The 16,576-nt window shown below is 39.1% G+C and overlaps 1 protein-coding gene across 6 annotated transcripts in view; it reads right to left on the minus strand.

The window, feature by feature from the left end:
- LOC140494724 (PWWP domain-containing DNA repair factor 3A-like) overlaps positions 1 to 16,576 on the minus strand; it is a 58,021-nt gene that overhangs the window by 25,178 nt on the left and 16,267 nt on the right. For 5 of the 6 annotated variants that reach the window (XM_072594258.1, XM_072594261.1, XM_072594260.1 and 2 more), the window contains exons 2-5: positions 14,980 to 15,081; positions 8,608 to 8,696; positions 7,630 to 7,700; positions 2,622 to 3,836 (exon numbers count right to left, since the gene is read on the minus strand). In XM_072594258.1, the coding sequence (XP_072450359.1) occupies positions 2,622 to 3,836; positions 7,630 to 7,700; positions 8,608 to 8,696; positions 14,980 to 15,039 (1,435 nt within the window). In that variant the 5' untranslated portion in view covers positions 15,040 to 15,081. Of the gene's footprint in view, positions 1 to 2,621; positions 3,837 to 7,629; positions 7,701 to 8,607; positions 8,697 to 12,159; positions 12,329 to 14,979; positions 15,082 to 16,576 lie in introns of all 6 variants that reach the window. The other variant, XM_072594262.1, reaches the window with a different exon arrangement.

Below are 16,576 nucleotides of genomic sequence, written 5' to 3' on the forward strand. Positions count from 1 at the left end.
CCTCTTAATTATACTCCTACTTCCTTTATACTCTAAGGATTCACTCGATCTATTCTGTCTGTACCTTACACATGCTTCCTTCTTTTTCTTAACCAAAGCTTCAATTTCTTTAGTCACCAGCATTCCCTATACCTACCAGCCATCCCTTTCACCCTGACAGGAAGATACTTTCTCTGGATTCTCATTATTTCTGAAGGCTTCCCATTTTCCAGCCATACCTTTAACTGCGAACATCTGCTCCCAATCAGCTTTCGAACGTTCTTGCCTAATACCGTCAAAATTGGCCTTTGTCCAATTTAGAACTTCAACTTTTAGATCTGGTCTATCCTTTTCCATCATTATTTTAAATCTGCTGGCTTGCAATACAGAATGGTGTGTCAACAATTCAAGGTCAATATTCATTTCCACTGAGGTTCTCTGCATGAAGTACCAAAATAGTTGAAATTAAGGAAGGCATGGCTCAGCTGCTGCCCAATTATACCAACATACAGAATACAATCACCTACCACAGAATTCTGCTGCAAAAGATTATCTCTAAACAATCTCTCCTTCAGCTGTGCCCAGAATAAAATTTAATTCTCTCACATAATCTATTACACCCACAAAGTAACAACATGAAGAGCACAATCCAAAAACAGGCCATTCAACCCAGTCTGCAGATGAGCTGCAACTGATAGGTGTGTACAATTGAAGATTCAACAAGCAACAAGTAGCTGATTTGAGGACTCAATCAGTTATTGATGACAAAGCCTTCTGCCTGCCAACAACTGCGGGACTGATTCTCAGGTAATTGAATAGGCTGGGGCTGTGAACAGGATAACGGAGTGAGAAGCTGTGAATTCCATAAGCTTAGGAGCTCTACTATCTGCAGTAAAAGCCATTTTAAACCTGAAGAAAACCAGTTTTTTTCCTTCAGAGTTGCTATTAATTTAGACTTTTAATTCATTAGTTAGAGAAACATCTCAGCAGATCTTGTAACCAGGAACACTGATATGCTTTCCCAATTTTTCTCTCTTCCTGTAACACCCAAGTTAGTTTTTTTCCTGTGTATGTTTGTGTGCGCGCGCCTACAAGGAGGAGTTTAAAAGAGGATGAGTTTTAACGAGTTGAATTATATGCCAATGGTTCATAATGTTTAACTCTGACTACAGTCAGTCTACTTTTAATAAATAGTGCTTATTTAAGTACAGAACCCACTCAGTACTCTGTCAACCTGGGTCTTAAAAAGAGGTAAATTGGGGAATTTTGCATATTTAAAAGAAAAATCTAACTTTTGGATGCTTCAGAGTTGCATGGCCTGATTTCTCCTATGTTATCCCGGTGGTGTATAACATTCCCTACTCTATCAGTACTTTCCATCAACTACCAATTCAATCTTATCCTGAACATCAATATATTATCTGTTTCAATTGCTAGCCCTAAAAGAAATAAAATTGCTAATTAGATCAAAAAGACATTGGGATGATCAGGCAGGTCACTGAAAGCAAATTAATGCAGAGGTGGGTGGTGATATATTTCGGGAGTAAAAACAAGAAATGGGAGTACATAGACAAAAGAAAGATGTAAAAGAATAAACGTATGTTGGATCTACAATTAATTGAAATACAAGTGCAAGTAGATAAAGTTAGTTAAGAACAGACAATATTGAGTTGTAGGAATGGACACAGAGTACAAGACCATGATACTACAAAATTTATACATGACAACAGTTAAGCCAAAGAGTGCCTATAATGTTTGAAGTCATGTTCATCAAATACAAAAGTTACAGCAAATCATAACTTAATACAACAGGAATCAGAGAGAGTCTTAAGATAGTGAACCATTTTTAGTAGAGTAGATAAAACCAATGCAACACTTAATAAGGTTTAGTTAAAACTTAAAATTTAAAAGGGCAAGTGCAGGTCTACTAGATAAGGAAATCACTGACAAGGAGTCATCAATATAACCTGTATAACATATATATTGCATTGAGACATGCACACAGAGACCACACGTGAGAGAAATACAGATAGGAGAAATTTCTTTACGAGCGTCACAAAATGTTTTGTTGTGAGCAATGATGAATACTTAAAATTAAAATGTCAACAAATGAGGCAGAGGAATATTCTACCGAAGAGTGCAATTTTGGATTGCTCTTGCAAAGCAGCTGTACAAATACTAAGTAGAACAGTTCCTTCATGTTGTAAACTAGGGAGTGAGTAAAAATAAATTAAAGTATTACTTTAAATACAAAACAAAAACTCATTTCCTGAAGTTACAGCTTTTCAAAATGACCTTTAGCAGTAGTGATGCCTAACAATTTCTGGCAATGTTACAAGCACTTTGAGCTGAACAAATACCATTCCTCATGTCATTTAGCCCAAGCTATCAATTATTGACAATGGGTATATTTTGGGCTTGAATTGTATCTTCACTGATAAGTTTAACACGTTTCAAATTCACAGACATAATTTCTAACATAATATATTTCAGCCAAGTAAAAACCAACTGTCATTTGTAATTCATATTTTAGTAAGGAAACTCCTTAAACATTTTCTAAAAACAAAAATTCACATCATTTTATTGCCTGCAATGCAACAATACTTAATGGATGTTATCCTTTAACAGAGAGATTAACTTACCTATTTCATCAACTTGAAATGCTGGTGACTGAATCGTCGTGTCAGGCTCTGCAGTGGATAAAGTATGCATCTTTGAACCTTCCTCCTCTTTCTGAATTTTTGAAGGAGGAAACTCCTCTCGTTTATTTAGTTGGGTAGTAGGACAAAACATTTGCGAATTGTCTGAAATGCTTCTTTTGTGCCCATTTACATGCTGCATGGGATTCCTGGTTCTTGTAAAATCATCTACGTTTGGCTGGTTGCTGGATCTGACATTAATGCCCAAATCAGCAGAGGTTGTACTGGTATGAAGGCACTCTACAGGTTCTGGGCACTTGTTTCCTTTTCTCTTTTTCTGTTCTTCTACCAATTTATTTTGGCCCAAATTACTTTTAATTTCTAACTGAACATTACGGGGTCTTCTTAAAAAGTGAGAACATTCATGTGACCCAATGTTGTCACTAGTCCTACGTTTAGGAGTAGATTCTAAATAGCTACGAGAGTCAGACGTTGGAGTGACCGAAGGTTTACAGCTGAATTGTACAGAAGAATTGGTAACTTCTTTGCAGGCAGATTTGCAAATAACCCTTGACCTAAGGGTCATCATTTTAACTTCTCCATTTTGATCTTTCCCCTCTCCAGAAATTTTAGAATAATGTATTGGTATAGATGACTTTCCTACATTTTGCAGCCTGTCTTCACTCCGATATTGGTGTGTATCAGCAGCTTCCTGTTTGACTGGTAAAGGTTGCTCACACCGTGTGTGACTGCCACATGAAGTGTTTGGCTGGAGTTTAAAGAGATTTTTTCTTGGCCTTCCCATATTTCTCCTTACTCCACTATTTTTTTCCTTACCAGCATGGTTTTTCATTTTAGTTGAATTTGGAGTTAATGTGCATGACCTGGTCAGTCTTTTCTCTTGCTCAACCTCTGGTAATTTATTGATACAAGATAGTTTTCTGCTACTTTGTCGAGTGCATACGGTTTCTTGTCCCTGAAGTGAACGCAATCCATTTTTCTTTGGTGTATTTTGTGTTTTATTTGCATTGTGAACACAGGAATACTCTTTAAACTCTTTTGAAGTCAAAACTCGAGTCTTTGCCATTACCGGTTCTTTTATAGTCATTTGAGCAGTATGGCTGTCACGACTGGCCAAAATATTCAGGGCGATTCGAAGTGCCTTTCTGTAAGTCAGTTCTTCCACAGCTTCTTCATGCGTAAAGTCTTCCTCATGCACTTTTTTAAAAAAGAAAAGTATATTGATACAGACTAGAGCAGGGAAAACAAAATTATGAAACATTGTAAATGTAAATAATGCTCTCAAGTTATCATGTATTCCAAGAGAAATTTTAAACATTCCCCCATCACAGTTGGTAGGAATCTCTACAGTATGTGCCTGCATTAAATTATGAATGCTGTCTTATTCATGCATACCGAAATAAAATACATTCAGTTCTTCTGCTATGAACGGATTTCCTTCCCAAGTTCATAAGTCAATTAGTATGCAAATCAGAACACGAGACAGCACATTATAAAACATCTGTTTATAAATACAACCGAACATTTGCATGATCTGGACAAAGGAGCTAAGGGCATTGTTGCCATGTTAGCAGATGACAAAAGTGAAGGGACAGGCGAAAGAAGCAGGGAGGCTGCACAAGGTCTTGAACAAGGAGAGTGGACAATGAAGTGGCAGGTGGATTACCATGTGGGAAAATGGGAGTTCATGCACTTTGGTTGGAAAAATAAGGGGCGCAGGGTATTTCCTAAGTAGGGAAAGGTTTTGGAGATCTGAAGCACGAAGGGACTTGGGAGTCCTAATTCAGGATTTTCTTAAGGTTAACATGCAGGCTCAGTTGGCAGCTAGACAGATAAATGCAATCCTAGCATTCATTTAAAGAGGGTTAGAATACAACAGCGGAGGTGTACTGCTGAGGCTGGATGAGGCTCTGGTCAGACCAGATTTGGAATATTGTGAGCAGTTTTGAGTCCCATATCTAAGGAAGGATGTGCTGGTCTTGGAAGGAGTCCATAGGAGGTAATAACAAGAATGATCCCAGGGATGAAAGGCTTTTTGTAAGATGGGTGGTCGAGGACTTGGAGCTTGGAAGGACGATGGGGAATCTAATTGAAGCCTGAATACAGTGGAGGTGGAGAAAAGATATTTCCACTAGTTGTACAGACTAGGACCCAAGGGCACAGCCCAGAGTGAAGGATGATCCTTTAGAACTAAGAGGAGGAATTTCTTCAGCTAGAGGGTGGTGAATTTCTGGAACTCATTGCCGCAGAAGACTGTGGGGCCAAGGTTCTTGATTCGTAAGGGGATCAAGTTACAGGGAGGAGGCAAGAAAATGGGATTAAGGAACATGACTGAATGGCAGAGCAGACTCAATGGATCTAATTCTGCGCACATATTTTATGATAGGGAAGAAGTGAGCAAAGAGTACCTCAAACATCAAGCCAAACATCATCCCAAACCCCCAACACAAAAGCTTATACGCAAAGTACTAGCAGAAATGTGAAATCCAAATGCGTGTACATACTTACAAACAATTTCACAGCTACTCGTTGCTGGAGCAAAATTGGGGAATAATTTTTAACAAGCATATAAAGTCATGTTTGGGAAAAGAAACAGGATATCTTGAACTAATATCTCAGAAATATATATAGGGCCTCACTATCAAAAATATCCTCTTTCTATTAGCAAATATGCTTTTGTTTTGCAATTCTTTCTGAACACGGTCATCACCCCTTTGACTCTATTTTTAAAGCTTTTTCTTACTAAATCTTACATGGTTAAGTAGTTGCAGTGATTTAACATATATCATCACTACACAGGAAAAATCACAAATCCAGTGACTTATTCAGTACATTGCTAGCCAAGACTTCTGACATTAAACAACCAGTGTTGTTATGCAAGAACAAATGGAAGCAATTAAAGTGCAGCACAATTATTTTATGGTGAGGATTTTAATTGCCAAATGTAAAGAGGTCTAAATGTACAGAAGCCAAATTGCAATGTTAAAATGAAAATGCTCTAGGAGAAAGTGCAGATGCTGGAGATCAGAGCTGAAAATGTGTTGCTGGAAAAGCGCAGCAGGTCAGGCAGCACCCAAGGAGCAAGAGAATCGACGTTTCAGGCATGAGCCCTTCTTCACGAATGAGGAAAGTGTGCCAAGCAGGCTAAGATAATAGGTAGGGAGGGGGGACTTGGGGGAGGGGCGTTGGAAATGCGATAGGTGGAAGGAGGTTAAGGTGAGGGTGATAAGCCGGAGTGGGGGTGGGGGCAGAGAGGTCAGGAAGATGATTGCAGGTTAGGAAGGTGGTGCTGAGTTTGAGGGTTGGGGCCACCTCCAAACGGACCCCACCACCAGGGATATATCTCCCTCCCCTATCAGCGTTCCGAAAAGACCACTCCCTCCGTGACTCCCTCGTCAGGTCCACACCCCCCACCAACCCAACCTCCACTCCCGGCACCTTCCCCTGCAACTGCAAGAAATGCAAAACCTGCGCCCACACCTCCCCCCCTTACTTCCCTCCAAGGCCCCAAGGGATCCTTCCATATCCACCATAAATTCACCTGCACCTCCACACACATCATTTACTGCATCTGCTGCACCCGACGTGGCCTCCTCTATATTGGGGAGACAGGCCGCCTACTTGCGGAACGTTTCAGTGAACATCTCTGGGACACCCGGACCAACCAACCCAACCACCCCCTGGCTCAACACTTCAACTCCCCCTCCCACTCCACCAAGGACATGCAGGTCCTTGGACTCCTCCATCACCAGACCATAGCAACACGACGGCTGGAGCAAGAGTGCCTCATCTTCCGCCTAGGAACCCTCCAACCACAAGGGATGAATTCAGATTTCTCCAGTTTCCTCATTTCCCCTCCCCCCACCTTGTCTCAGTCAAATCCCTCGAACTCAGCACCACCTTCCTAACCTGCAATCTTCTTCCTGACCTCTCTGCCCCCACCCCCACCCCGGCTTTTCATCCTCACCTTAACCTCCTTCCACCTATCGCATTTCCAACGCCCCTCCCCCAAGTCCCTCCTCCCTACTTTTTATCTTAGCCTGCTTGGCACACTTTCCTCATTCCTGAAGAAGGGCTCATGTTGATTCTCCTGCTCCTTGGATGCTGCCTGACCTGCTGCGCTTTTCCAGCAACACATTTTCAGCTAAAATGAAAATGTGTAATGAACATATTTCTGTGCAAGACAGCAGCCAGAGAGGGTGATAATGAATTCCTCATCTTCAGGTAAAAAGCAATGAGTTGGCTCAAGGACATATACCATTTCAACTGTTGGCATCTCGAGCTTAGCAAGATATCAGAATGACGACTTGGGGTTATAATGCATCAAAGTGCTCCTCCAACCTGAAGATAATTATCTTTTCATCTGGGCACTACAAGAACCTGTTCATTCCTGCTGTGGAACAAGGTCACAATTGCAGTTCAATGGTGCTGCCCAGTGAAACTCTCTCAGGACAGAAACTCTTTCAAACTGTAAATTTTCATCTCCAGTTGGAAAGTGATGGCAATCAATGCCCACACATTCATCAAGATTAGCCTGGTATTCCTACAGCAGGTTGAAATTTTTTGAAGTAATATTTTCAAAGTTTGCTTATATTATCAGGAGGATTACACTTTTATATTGCTGGGAAAAGTCTTCAACGAATGTGTTTGGTGTTAGTAAGTATTTTCCTTAAAAACATATCAAATCCAGCAAGTCTATCAAACCATTGCATAATAAAGTTTACAGAAAATACAACGATTCAAAATGCTTCAGTATTTTGTACAAGTAAGCACATAAAAGCTAGTAAAAGTCCAAGATATAATGAAAAAAAATCAAGGTCAGTTATACTTCAAGTGCAGCCATGGAATCAGTAAAGGACAACTCCTGCATTTAAGACGACTGAACTAAGCAAGCTGTATGGAGCAATAATTAATCATTAATCTTGCTCAGAACGGTATTGTTTTTCATAAAAAGTTATGAAATTTGTAGGTTTCATAGGCAAGTACTCACCCAACCCAGAGCTAATATCTTCAGCTTGTTTTTGCTCAAATGGTCTTGTGTCTCTGTGCTTAACACACAACCTAAAATACAAACCAAATGTTATATTGTGTGGTTGCACAACTGTGACATCAACAATTTTGTACAATAGCAGCCCAAGTACAGGAGGCAATCAAGCCTGTTCTGCCAACAATCCAGGACCCCAAATAGAGGAACAAGACTGTTTTATAAATCTGGGATGGTCACCCTACAACTTTTGAACATTAAATACCAGGAAATTTAGTGTCCTTTCTTTGCTTCTTCATACAAACGTCCGGACCAAACCTGATACTTGGACAATATTTGCATAGTCAGCCCAAACAACATTGGTTGAGGGGTGTGAGCAGCTGTCATCAGCTTTTGCAAATGAATTAAGAGGCATGGATATGAATAAATAATGTGTATAGAAAATAATGCTAGTTAGGAGAAGAATATGAATTGGATTTCATGGAGCACATAACAGAACTCAAACAGGTGAAAATGAGGACTGCAGATTAGAGCGTGGGGTGCTGGAAAAGCACAGGTTAGGCAGTATCCGAGAAGCAGGAAAATCAACATTTTGGGCAAAAGCCCTTAATCAGAAATAGGCTGTCCTTGTTGCAGTTGGAGGGGTGGGGCTCAAGTGAGGAGGTGCGGGAGGTGGATGAGATGCGCTAGAGGGCATCAACCACCATGTGGGAGGGGAAATTGCAGTCTATAAGGAAGGAGGCCATCTGGTGCATTCTGTGGTAGAACTGGTCCTCTTGGGAGTGGATGTGGTGGAGGCAAAGGAATTGGGAATAAGGGATAGCATTTTTAGAGGAGGCAAGGTAGGAGGTGGTTTAGTCAAAGCGGCTTGGGAGCTGGTGGGTTTGTAGAAAACGTCAGTGTTGAGTCAGTCACCAAGATCCTTTCAAACTTTGTAGTGGCAAGTGGAAATTCAATTTGTTTCACCATTGCTTCAATACTTACTGTTTGTCCAAGCATATTAGTTGGACATCTAAACAATCGGAAACGGTCTCAGATGCCTTCCTGGGAGAATTGGCAGATTTCGACAATATCTTTTCAATAAAAAAAACAGAAATTACAACATGCATTTTATGCCAAGTGAAAATGATGCAATCAAGACATAAGTTGCATTTAGATAATTACTATAGTTTCAAATGGAAACAGTGCAATTTGCACGGTTTTAAAATCAATTGTAATTGTGAATGTGAAGTTTTTGCATCATTCAATTAACATTTGCTAAGCATTACAAGAATACATTACAGAATTATGTCCTTGCACTCTTTCTGGGATCAGATTTGACCAGTCACTCATGGTAGCAGTAGTATGAAATCACCTAATACTGGTATTATATCAAAAGTAATGGCTAACTACATCTAGCTATCGTACAGTCTTACATCTGGAATAATTTATACTTGGGCTCTCTTCATCAGTTTGAAGCACTTTGGGACATTGAGGTTATGTAAAGCAGTATGTAAATGCACAACTTTCAAGTGATGTAAGACAAGGTGACATGAGGAATATAAATTGACCTTTCATCTATGGTATGTGTTCAAATTCAGCAAAAAACTTTATAGGTTAAAAGATTCCAATTTGACTAAACACTACTCTGAAGCAAGCCTGACAATCTCTACCTGGCGCTTGAGCATGGACTGACAGATAAATTGATTTTAAATTTCGTACAGTACTAATTTTTAAACAAAGTTTATCAATAAGACACAGGAGTAGAAGTAAGGCCATTCGGCCCATCGAGTCCACTCAAACAATTCAATCATGGCTGATGGGCATTTCAACTCCACTTACCCGCATTCTCCCCGTAGCCCTCAATTCCTTGTGACATCAAGAATTTATCAATCTCTGCCTTGAAGACATTTAGTGTCCTGGCCTCCACTGCACTCTGCGGCAATGAATTCCACAGGCCCACCACACTCTGGCTGAAGAAATGTCTCCACATTTCTGTTCTGAATTTACCCCCTCTAATTCTAAGGCTATGTCCACGGGTCCTAGTCTCCTCGCCTAACGGAAACAATTTCCTAGCGTCCACCCTTTCCAAGTCATGTATTTTCTTGTAAGTTTCTATTAGGACAAAGGACAAATTCTTCAATTATGCTGTTTAAACACCAAAGAAAGAACAATGGGATCTTGATCAGAGGGGTCAATGGGCTGAGGTGTGGCAGATGGAGTTCAATTTAGATAAATGCAAGGTGTTTCATTGTGGGAAAGCAAATCTTAGCAGGACTTATACACTTTATGGTATGGTCTTAGGGAATGTTGCTGAACAAAGAGACCTTGGAGTGTAGGTTCATAGCTCCTTGAAAGTAGAGTTGCAGGTAGATAGGATAGTGAAGGCGGCATTTGGTATGCTTTCCTTTACTGGTTAAGAGTATTGAGTATACGAGTTGGGAGGTCATGTTGCGGATGTACAGGACGTTGGTTAGGCAACTTCTGGAATAGTGTGTGTAATTCTGGTCTCCTTCCTATCGGAAAGATGTTGTGAAACTTGAAAGGGTTCAGAAGAGATTTACAAAGATGTTGCCTTGAGGATCTAAAATCTGAATACAGGCTGAAGTAACTAGTTGTAGTCAGGAACAACCATTTAATACATTATCTTACTAACATTGGCAGCAATAAAACAGCTTAATGCAAATAATATGACAAAATGGGTTCTAGGTTGCAAAATGACAATTCTGCTTAAAGATGAATAAAATGGTTTTTAACCCTGCTAAAAGCTGAACTAACTACGGTCTGTCTCAACAAAGATTAGCAGACAATGCTTCCTTTACAGCATAAGAAATAACTAGACTACATAAGACACTACTGGCCATTCTAACTGACCTTCAAGTGCAAGTGCAAAAACTCGGTTCATGAGATAAGAATGGCTTAAGTTTTGGAAAACAAGGTTGGTTCCAAGAAACGCGCAAGTGAGGACTGCAGATGCTGGAGATTAGAATTAAGATTAGAGTGGTGCTGGAAAAGCACAGCAGGTCAGGCAGCATCTGACGAGCAGGGAAATCGACATTTCGGGCAAAAGCCCTTCATCAGGAATGGGATGACGAAGGGCTTTTGCCTGAAACATCGATTTTCCTGCTCCTCGGATGCTGCCTGACCTGCTGTGCTTTTCCAGCACCACTCTAATCTTGACACTGAGCCCAATGATATTTCCTGGGATCAAGTTGCTGTCAATAAAACAATTTTGTTAAAATTGATTGGTAACTGTTTGAATGTGCTCTACGATTGTACCTCTCTTTAAGTATAAAAATTTCTTTGTTTTAAGCCATGTGCGCAGTTTCTCCAAGGAACACGGAAGTGTTTAACCTCTGTTACTGGGCAACTTATGCCCGGCCGAGATTGAATAAATTGTGAAATCTCACAGGACCTGGCCGATTGTTGGTGTTTATTGACCGATCATGGAATAGTGAGATCTCACATCTGTGGAAAACTGCGAAGTGCAGCTTTCCAGCTGTCGATCAGTTGAAAAACTAAACACTGCTAAAAGCAAAAAGGCCACCAAGACACAAATACACACCATTTTAACTTTATAACATTTATAAGAGTTAACTAGGAACAGTGTTTATACCTGTATGTTGAAAGAAATATTAATTTAATCTGATTTTTAATGCTTTCTCGATAACCGATTTTCCCACTTTTTAATTCGTTTTGAATGGTTACTACTGAATTGGTTTCCGTCATCATTTTGTTGTTTTAAACATTAATCCTCATCTCCCCTTTCATTCTTTCAATTATTTTCAGATTGGAGTCCTTTGGTTACCAATAATCCTGTCACTGTAAACACAGTTTCTCGGTCTTTATCAAAACCCTTTTAAATTATAAACATTTCTTTTAAATCTTTCCTTGGCCTTCTCAGCTGTCAGGATTGTGCAGAAGAACAGCTTCTGCAGAAGAATAGCCTCTCTCCTCACTGCACTGGGACCTTGCATTCCACTACCATTCTTGAAAATAAAAAAAAAGATGGTGCTGATAAGCTTGATAGGTCTGGCAGTGTATGTGGAGAGGAAAACAAGAGTCAATACTTTGATTCCGACATAATTCTTCAGAAGAACTGTAAAATTCTCCAAAGCCTTGAACATCTTTTCAAAAAGATTTAGTGCCTTGAAATGGAAACAACACTAGTTGTAGCCTAACTAGTGATTGTTTTAAAAACTAGTTGCTCTTGCACTCTGACTTTATAAAGCTAAGGATTGCACAGGCCTTTTGAAATGTATTTGCCAGCAATTTTCAAAGGCATGTATAAAATCCCAGATGCCTGTTTTTGCACCTTCTATAGAACTTGCATCATTTACTCTATATTTCCTCATATTCTGTTCTGTGCTTCATGTATTTGTGATTCTAAACTACATTATGAACTGGACATGTTTTCAATTTTCTTTTTCAGTTTCATTGTTTTGAATGCTCTTCTCTTCTTCCCCTCATCAACTTCACCCCCAAGTGGAATGTATCTAGTCTGTGCATCATGTATTTCCTTTTTAAAAGCTTCCCATTGCTTATTTAACAGTTTACCTGTCAATCTTCGTTGCCAAGCCACCTGGGTCAGATCCTTTACCAGCTGACTGAAATTTGCCCTCTTCCACTCAAGTATCTTCACCTTTGACTTTCCATGCTCTTTTCCGTAACTATGCTAAACTTAATGATAGTAACACAAAAACGAAATATTGCCGATTCCAGAAATCTGAAATAAAAACAAAATATGCTGGAAAGACTCAGGCAGCATGGGTGCAGAAAGAAAAAGGTTTTGTGCTTCAGATCAGTTTTCATCAGAACAAAAAAAAAAGTCACTGACCTTAAATGGTTACTCTTTCTCTCTCCACCTATGATGATGGTCACTATTTCCCCCCAAAAAACTGCCCCATTGAAACCAGCTCCATTTCAATCTGACGCTCTCTCTTTTACAGTACTTCCCTATCTGATTTCTCCTCTTTCTATGGGATTCTTCACGACAAATCCTCCAAATTCTTTATGGATCTTGTTCCTGGCCTGTGATGCTGTACTCTGCATCAAATTAGATTAAAGTTCTATTAATATTTATTTTCGTCCTTTAACTCATCGCTTGATCTCCTGAACATTTGCTGAGGCCTTGAGCAGGGGCTCCTTTACCTAAAAATTGTTGTACTCCACATTAAAGTTTACATAATGAAATGGTAAGCTTTTCAACTGCAGCCAAGCCTAATACTCATTGCAAAAGAACACAATACGCACCCTTTATCAGCACAGCTCACAGCCAGGACTAGACTTCCTAATAAGAATTCAGTAAAGCAAATGCTCAAAATTGAGCACTGAGAACAAAATACTGTGACAGGTTGTGACTAAAATGGAAACCATATAGTAAGACTTCTAAAAATATTTACTAATTATATTAAATTTTATTGGCAATCTCCCATTTTATTCAATGAAACACACCCTTAGAATACTAATACCCAAGAAAAGTTTCACTTGATTTGTAGCACACACAAGGGAGGTGCATACTAAAGGGGTATACCAAAGACAAAAATCTCAAAATGTTTCTGTTTAAGCTAAAAAGCAAATGGGTAATAGATACACTATAAGGTGAAAAACTATGCAGAAGTACAAAACAGAGGACTGAAAGAATAGAGATTAATACAAGTGCATTGACACAGCATACAGTCACAGTTTAAGTAATAGCAGTTGCATGAAATATTGTAAGTGTTGTCAAAAGGAAAAGACTCACATCGCATCACATCTTTGAGCCATGAAATTTCCTTTATATATGCTGCTTTGCCCTAAAATCTCAAAATTGCATTTCTACAAAGTCTTTCCTTCTAATTGCTGTAATTACAGATTGTCGAAATTACTACCATGACACCCAAATCAATCACCTAATCAAGGTGCTTTAATATTGATGCTAAATTTACTGAAGTGTATTTAAACAGAGCTGAATCCAGAGGTGAGTTAAGATTGATTGCACTTGACATCAAGGTAGCATTTGATAGAGTGTAGCTCAAAGAGCTCTAACTAAACAGGAGTTGATGGGATCCGGGAAAAACTCTCCACTGGTCGGAGTCATTCCTAGCATAAAAGGAAGATGGTCGTGCTAGATGGAGGTCAACATCTTAGTCCCCGACATCACTGCAGGAGCCTCAGGGTATATATTTTTAACTAAACCTGTCCAGTCATGTTACGACACCTCTGGAGAAGGTGGGACTTGAAGCTGGAAATAGTTTTTCAGGGTAGAATTTAAGACCCAACCAAATTTAGCTACTTCATCAGAAATCTTCCTTCTATTATAAAGGTCAGAAGCAGGGTTAGTTCAGAATATTGTGATTCGTCAGATACTGAAGCAGTCCACATCCATATGCAGCAAGACCTAGACAGCATTCAGGCTTGGGCTGCAACATTTGTACAATGCAAGTATCAGGTAAAGATCATCTTCAAAGATACGATCTCCTCTTGACGTCAATAGTCTAAGCATTACTAACAACATTCTGGATGCTAGCACGAAACAGAAACTGAACTGGACTATCCATATAAATCATATGGCTATAAAAGCAGGTCGAAGTTTAGGAATTCCGGCTGGATAACTCACCTCAATTCCCCAGAGCCTGTCTACCATCTACAAAACACAAACCGGATGTACGATGGAATACTGTTCACTTGCCTGATCACTGTAGCACCAATATCACAAAAAGCTCAACACCATTTAGGAGAAAGCAGCCAGCTTGATTGGCACTCCATCCACCAGTTTTACAAACTCCCATTAGCACCTTGAAGGACAAAGACAGCAGATGCATGGGAAAACCACCACCTGCAAGTTCTCATCTAATCCACACAATATTCACATTTGGAAATATATTACCATCCCTTCAACGCTGTTTGGTCAGAATCTAATAACTCATTCCACAACAGCATAGTGAAAGTTTTTACACCACAGACTTCACCGGTTCAGGACAGTGGCTTGCAAAAACGTTTGAAGGGCAATTAGGGACAGGCAATAAATACTGGTCTTGTTAGTGAGTCACATTGCATAAAAGGATGAAGAAGACAACTTCCATTAGAGAATTGAGCAGCCTAGCAAACTGAATGACTGGGATTTGGTGGTTAGCACCAAACCAGTTCAGTACAAGTACAGATTGCTGAGAACATTAGCCAAGATAGGTTGGTATAAATTGGTAAAATTGATTTACAAAATGAGTTTAATGGAAACTTGGCTAGTGACAGAGTGAAAGAATATGTCTTAGATGAAGCCAACATTTCCTACGAAAAGAAACACAAGTATAGAATGAAGTAGATTAGTAACCTGATTACATCAGCTCACAAAACATTGAAAATTATGGAAGAAAAAAACAAATAAAAAAGTAAACTTACTCTTGCAGGCCACAGCCGACCTTGCCATTTGCAAAAGACGAATTTATCCAAATCACTCATTGCTTTCGAGTCAGCATATCCAGTTTGTTCCAAATTGATATACTGTGCAGGGGAAAGAAAAAACTTAATTTGATGCTGGTTCACAGCCATCTAATAAAATTGTTATTTATTTGTGCAGCAAAGAATTACTGTAATTCATATGTAAAATGAAAAATATTCAGAGAAATCCCAATTTGTAAACAGTGAAATTTTGTAGAAAATAATCTTTATACAATGCTTTAAAAAAGCTCTTGATGCAAGGGCTATCACTTCCAAAGGAGGAGTTTTACTTCAGCCAGGCAGAAGGAATGACAACAAAGCTTCATTTGTCAACATGCTCCTCTATTCAAATTCTGGTTTAAAAGGGCTCTTGTGGCAGTGATAGTGCCCCCTACAGCTAAGCCAAACAACCTGGTTCAAGGGCCATCAGCTCTAGAACTGCATTATAACATCTCTGAACAGGTTGCTTAAAAATGTCATGCCAAACTAAAATTCAAAGCAAACAGAATAAAACTTGTTAAATTCAATTAAAAAAATCACAATTAGAATAACAAATCTGTTAACTTCAACAGTAGCAACAATGTGCTCATGAATACAAGTGAAAGGAATCTTTAAATTTTCACTGAATTTAAATCAATTTATGTAAAATAAAGTATAATGAAAAAGTTCATGAACTCTCCAAGAAATCAAAGTACTCTATATCAATCATGAGCCAGCCACTGTACTTCAAGATATCCTTTAGCCTGACATTAAAAATTGCAATGACTCATTTGAAACTATGTATAGCAATGGATGCTAAGACAAACTGCTGAATATAGAATATTAAAAATCACTGTGCAACTAATTTTGCCCATACGTACGCCAAAGATTTGCAGACAAAACTGATGAATACAATTTGTTCCAGAAAACAAAGTAAATATCTTAACAGCAATGAGGTAAATGCTAAGGCTGGAAATTTCATTATATTTAGTGAGGATGGCAATATTGAGAGATGAAGGTTTTTTTTGAACAGTGAGACATTCTTCAAGGGCAATGAGCACTGCAAGAAGAAATTCAAAACAGGAATCCTTGATGGAACCATTTTAAGATACATTATTATATTTTATTGAATTGAAACATCCTAGGGTTGGGTTGGCATGGGGAAGACTGCAACTTGTACAAACACAGCGAAGAGGAGTGCAGAATGTGGATTGATTTCATCGACAGGACAGCATCACTTCTAAAATGGTAATTTTGTTCCAAATGGTTTGTGTTGTCTGCCATAAGCTAAAGGATGTGCATCTCAGAAGGCGCCTTTTCCTTCAGGATACTAGAATTCTCCTAAAGCGGTTTCACCATTCCTCCCGGTCAAATAGTCAATTTCAAATAAATAAAGTAACAAAGAAATTCAGAGAGCAAATTGGATTTGACAGATATCTTAAACCTGTATCCTTTGGTCACTAATCCTGTAACTGTTTCCTCCTATCCACTTAATCAAAATTCTTCATAATAACTGAAGATTAACCAGACGGCATACTCAAATTCGGCAAAGTGGAAGAAATTGATTTTGGACTGAAGT

Source organism: Chiloscyllium punctatum, chromosome 24 (assembly GCF_047496795.1).
Source record: "Chiloscyllium punctatum isolate Juve2018m chromosome 24, sChiPun1.3, whole genome shotgun sequence".
Lineage (NCBI taxonomy): Eukaryota > Metazoa > Chordata > Chondrichthyes > Orectolobiformes > Hemiscylliidae > Chiloscyllium > Chiloscyllium punctatum.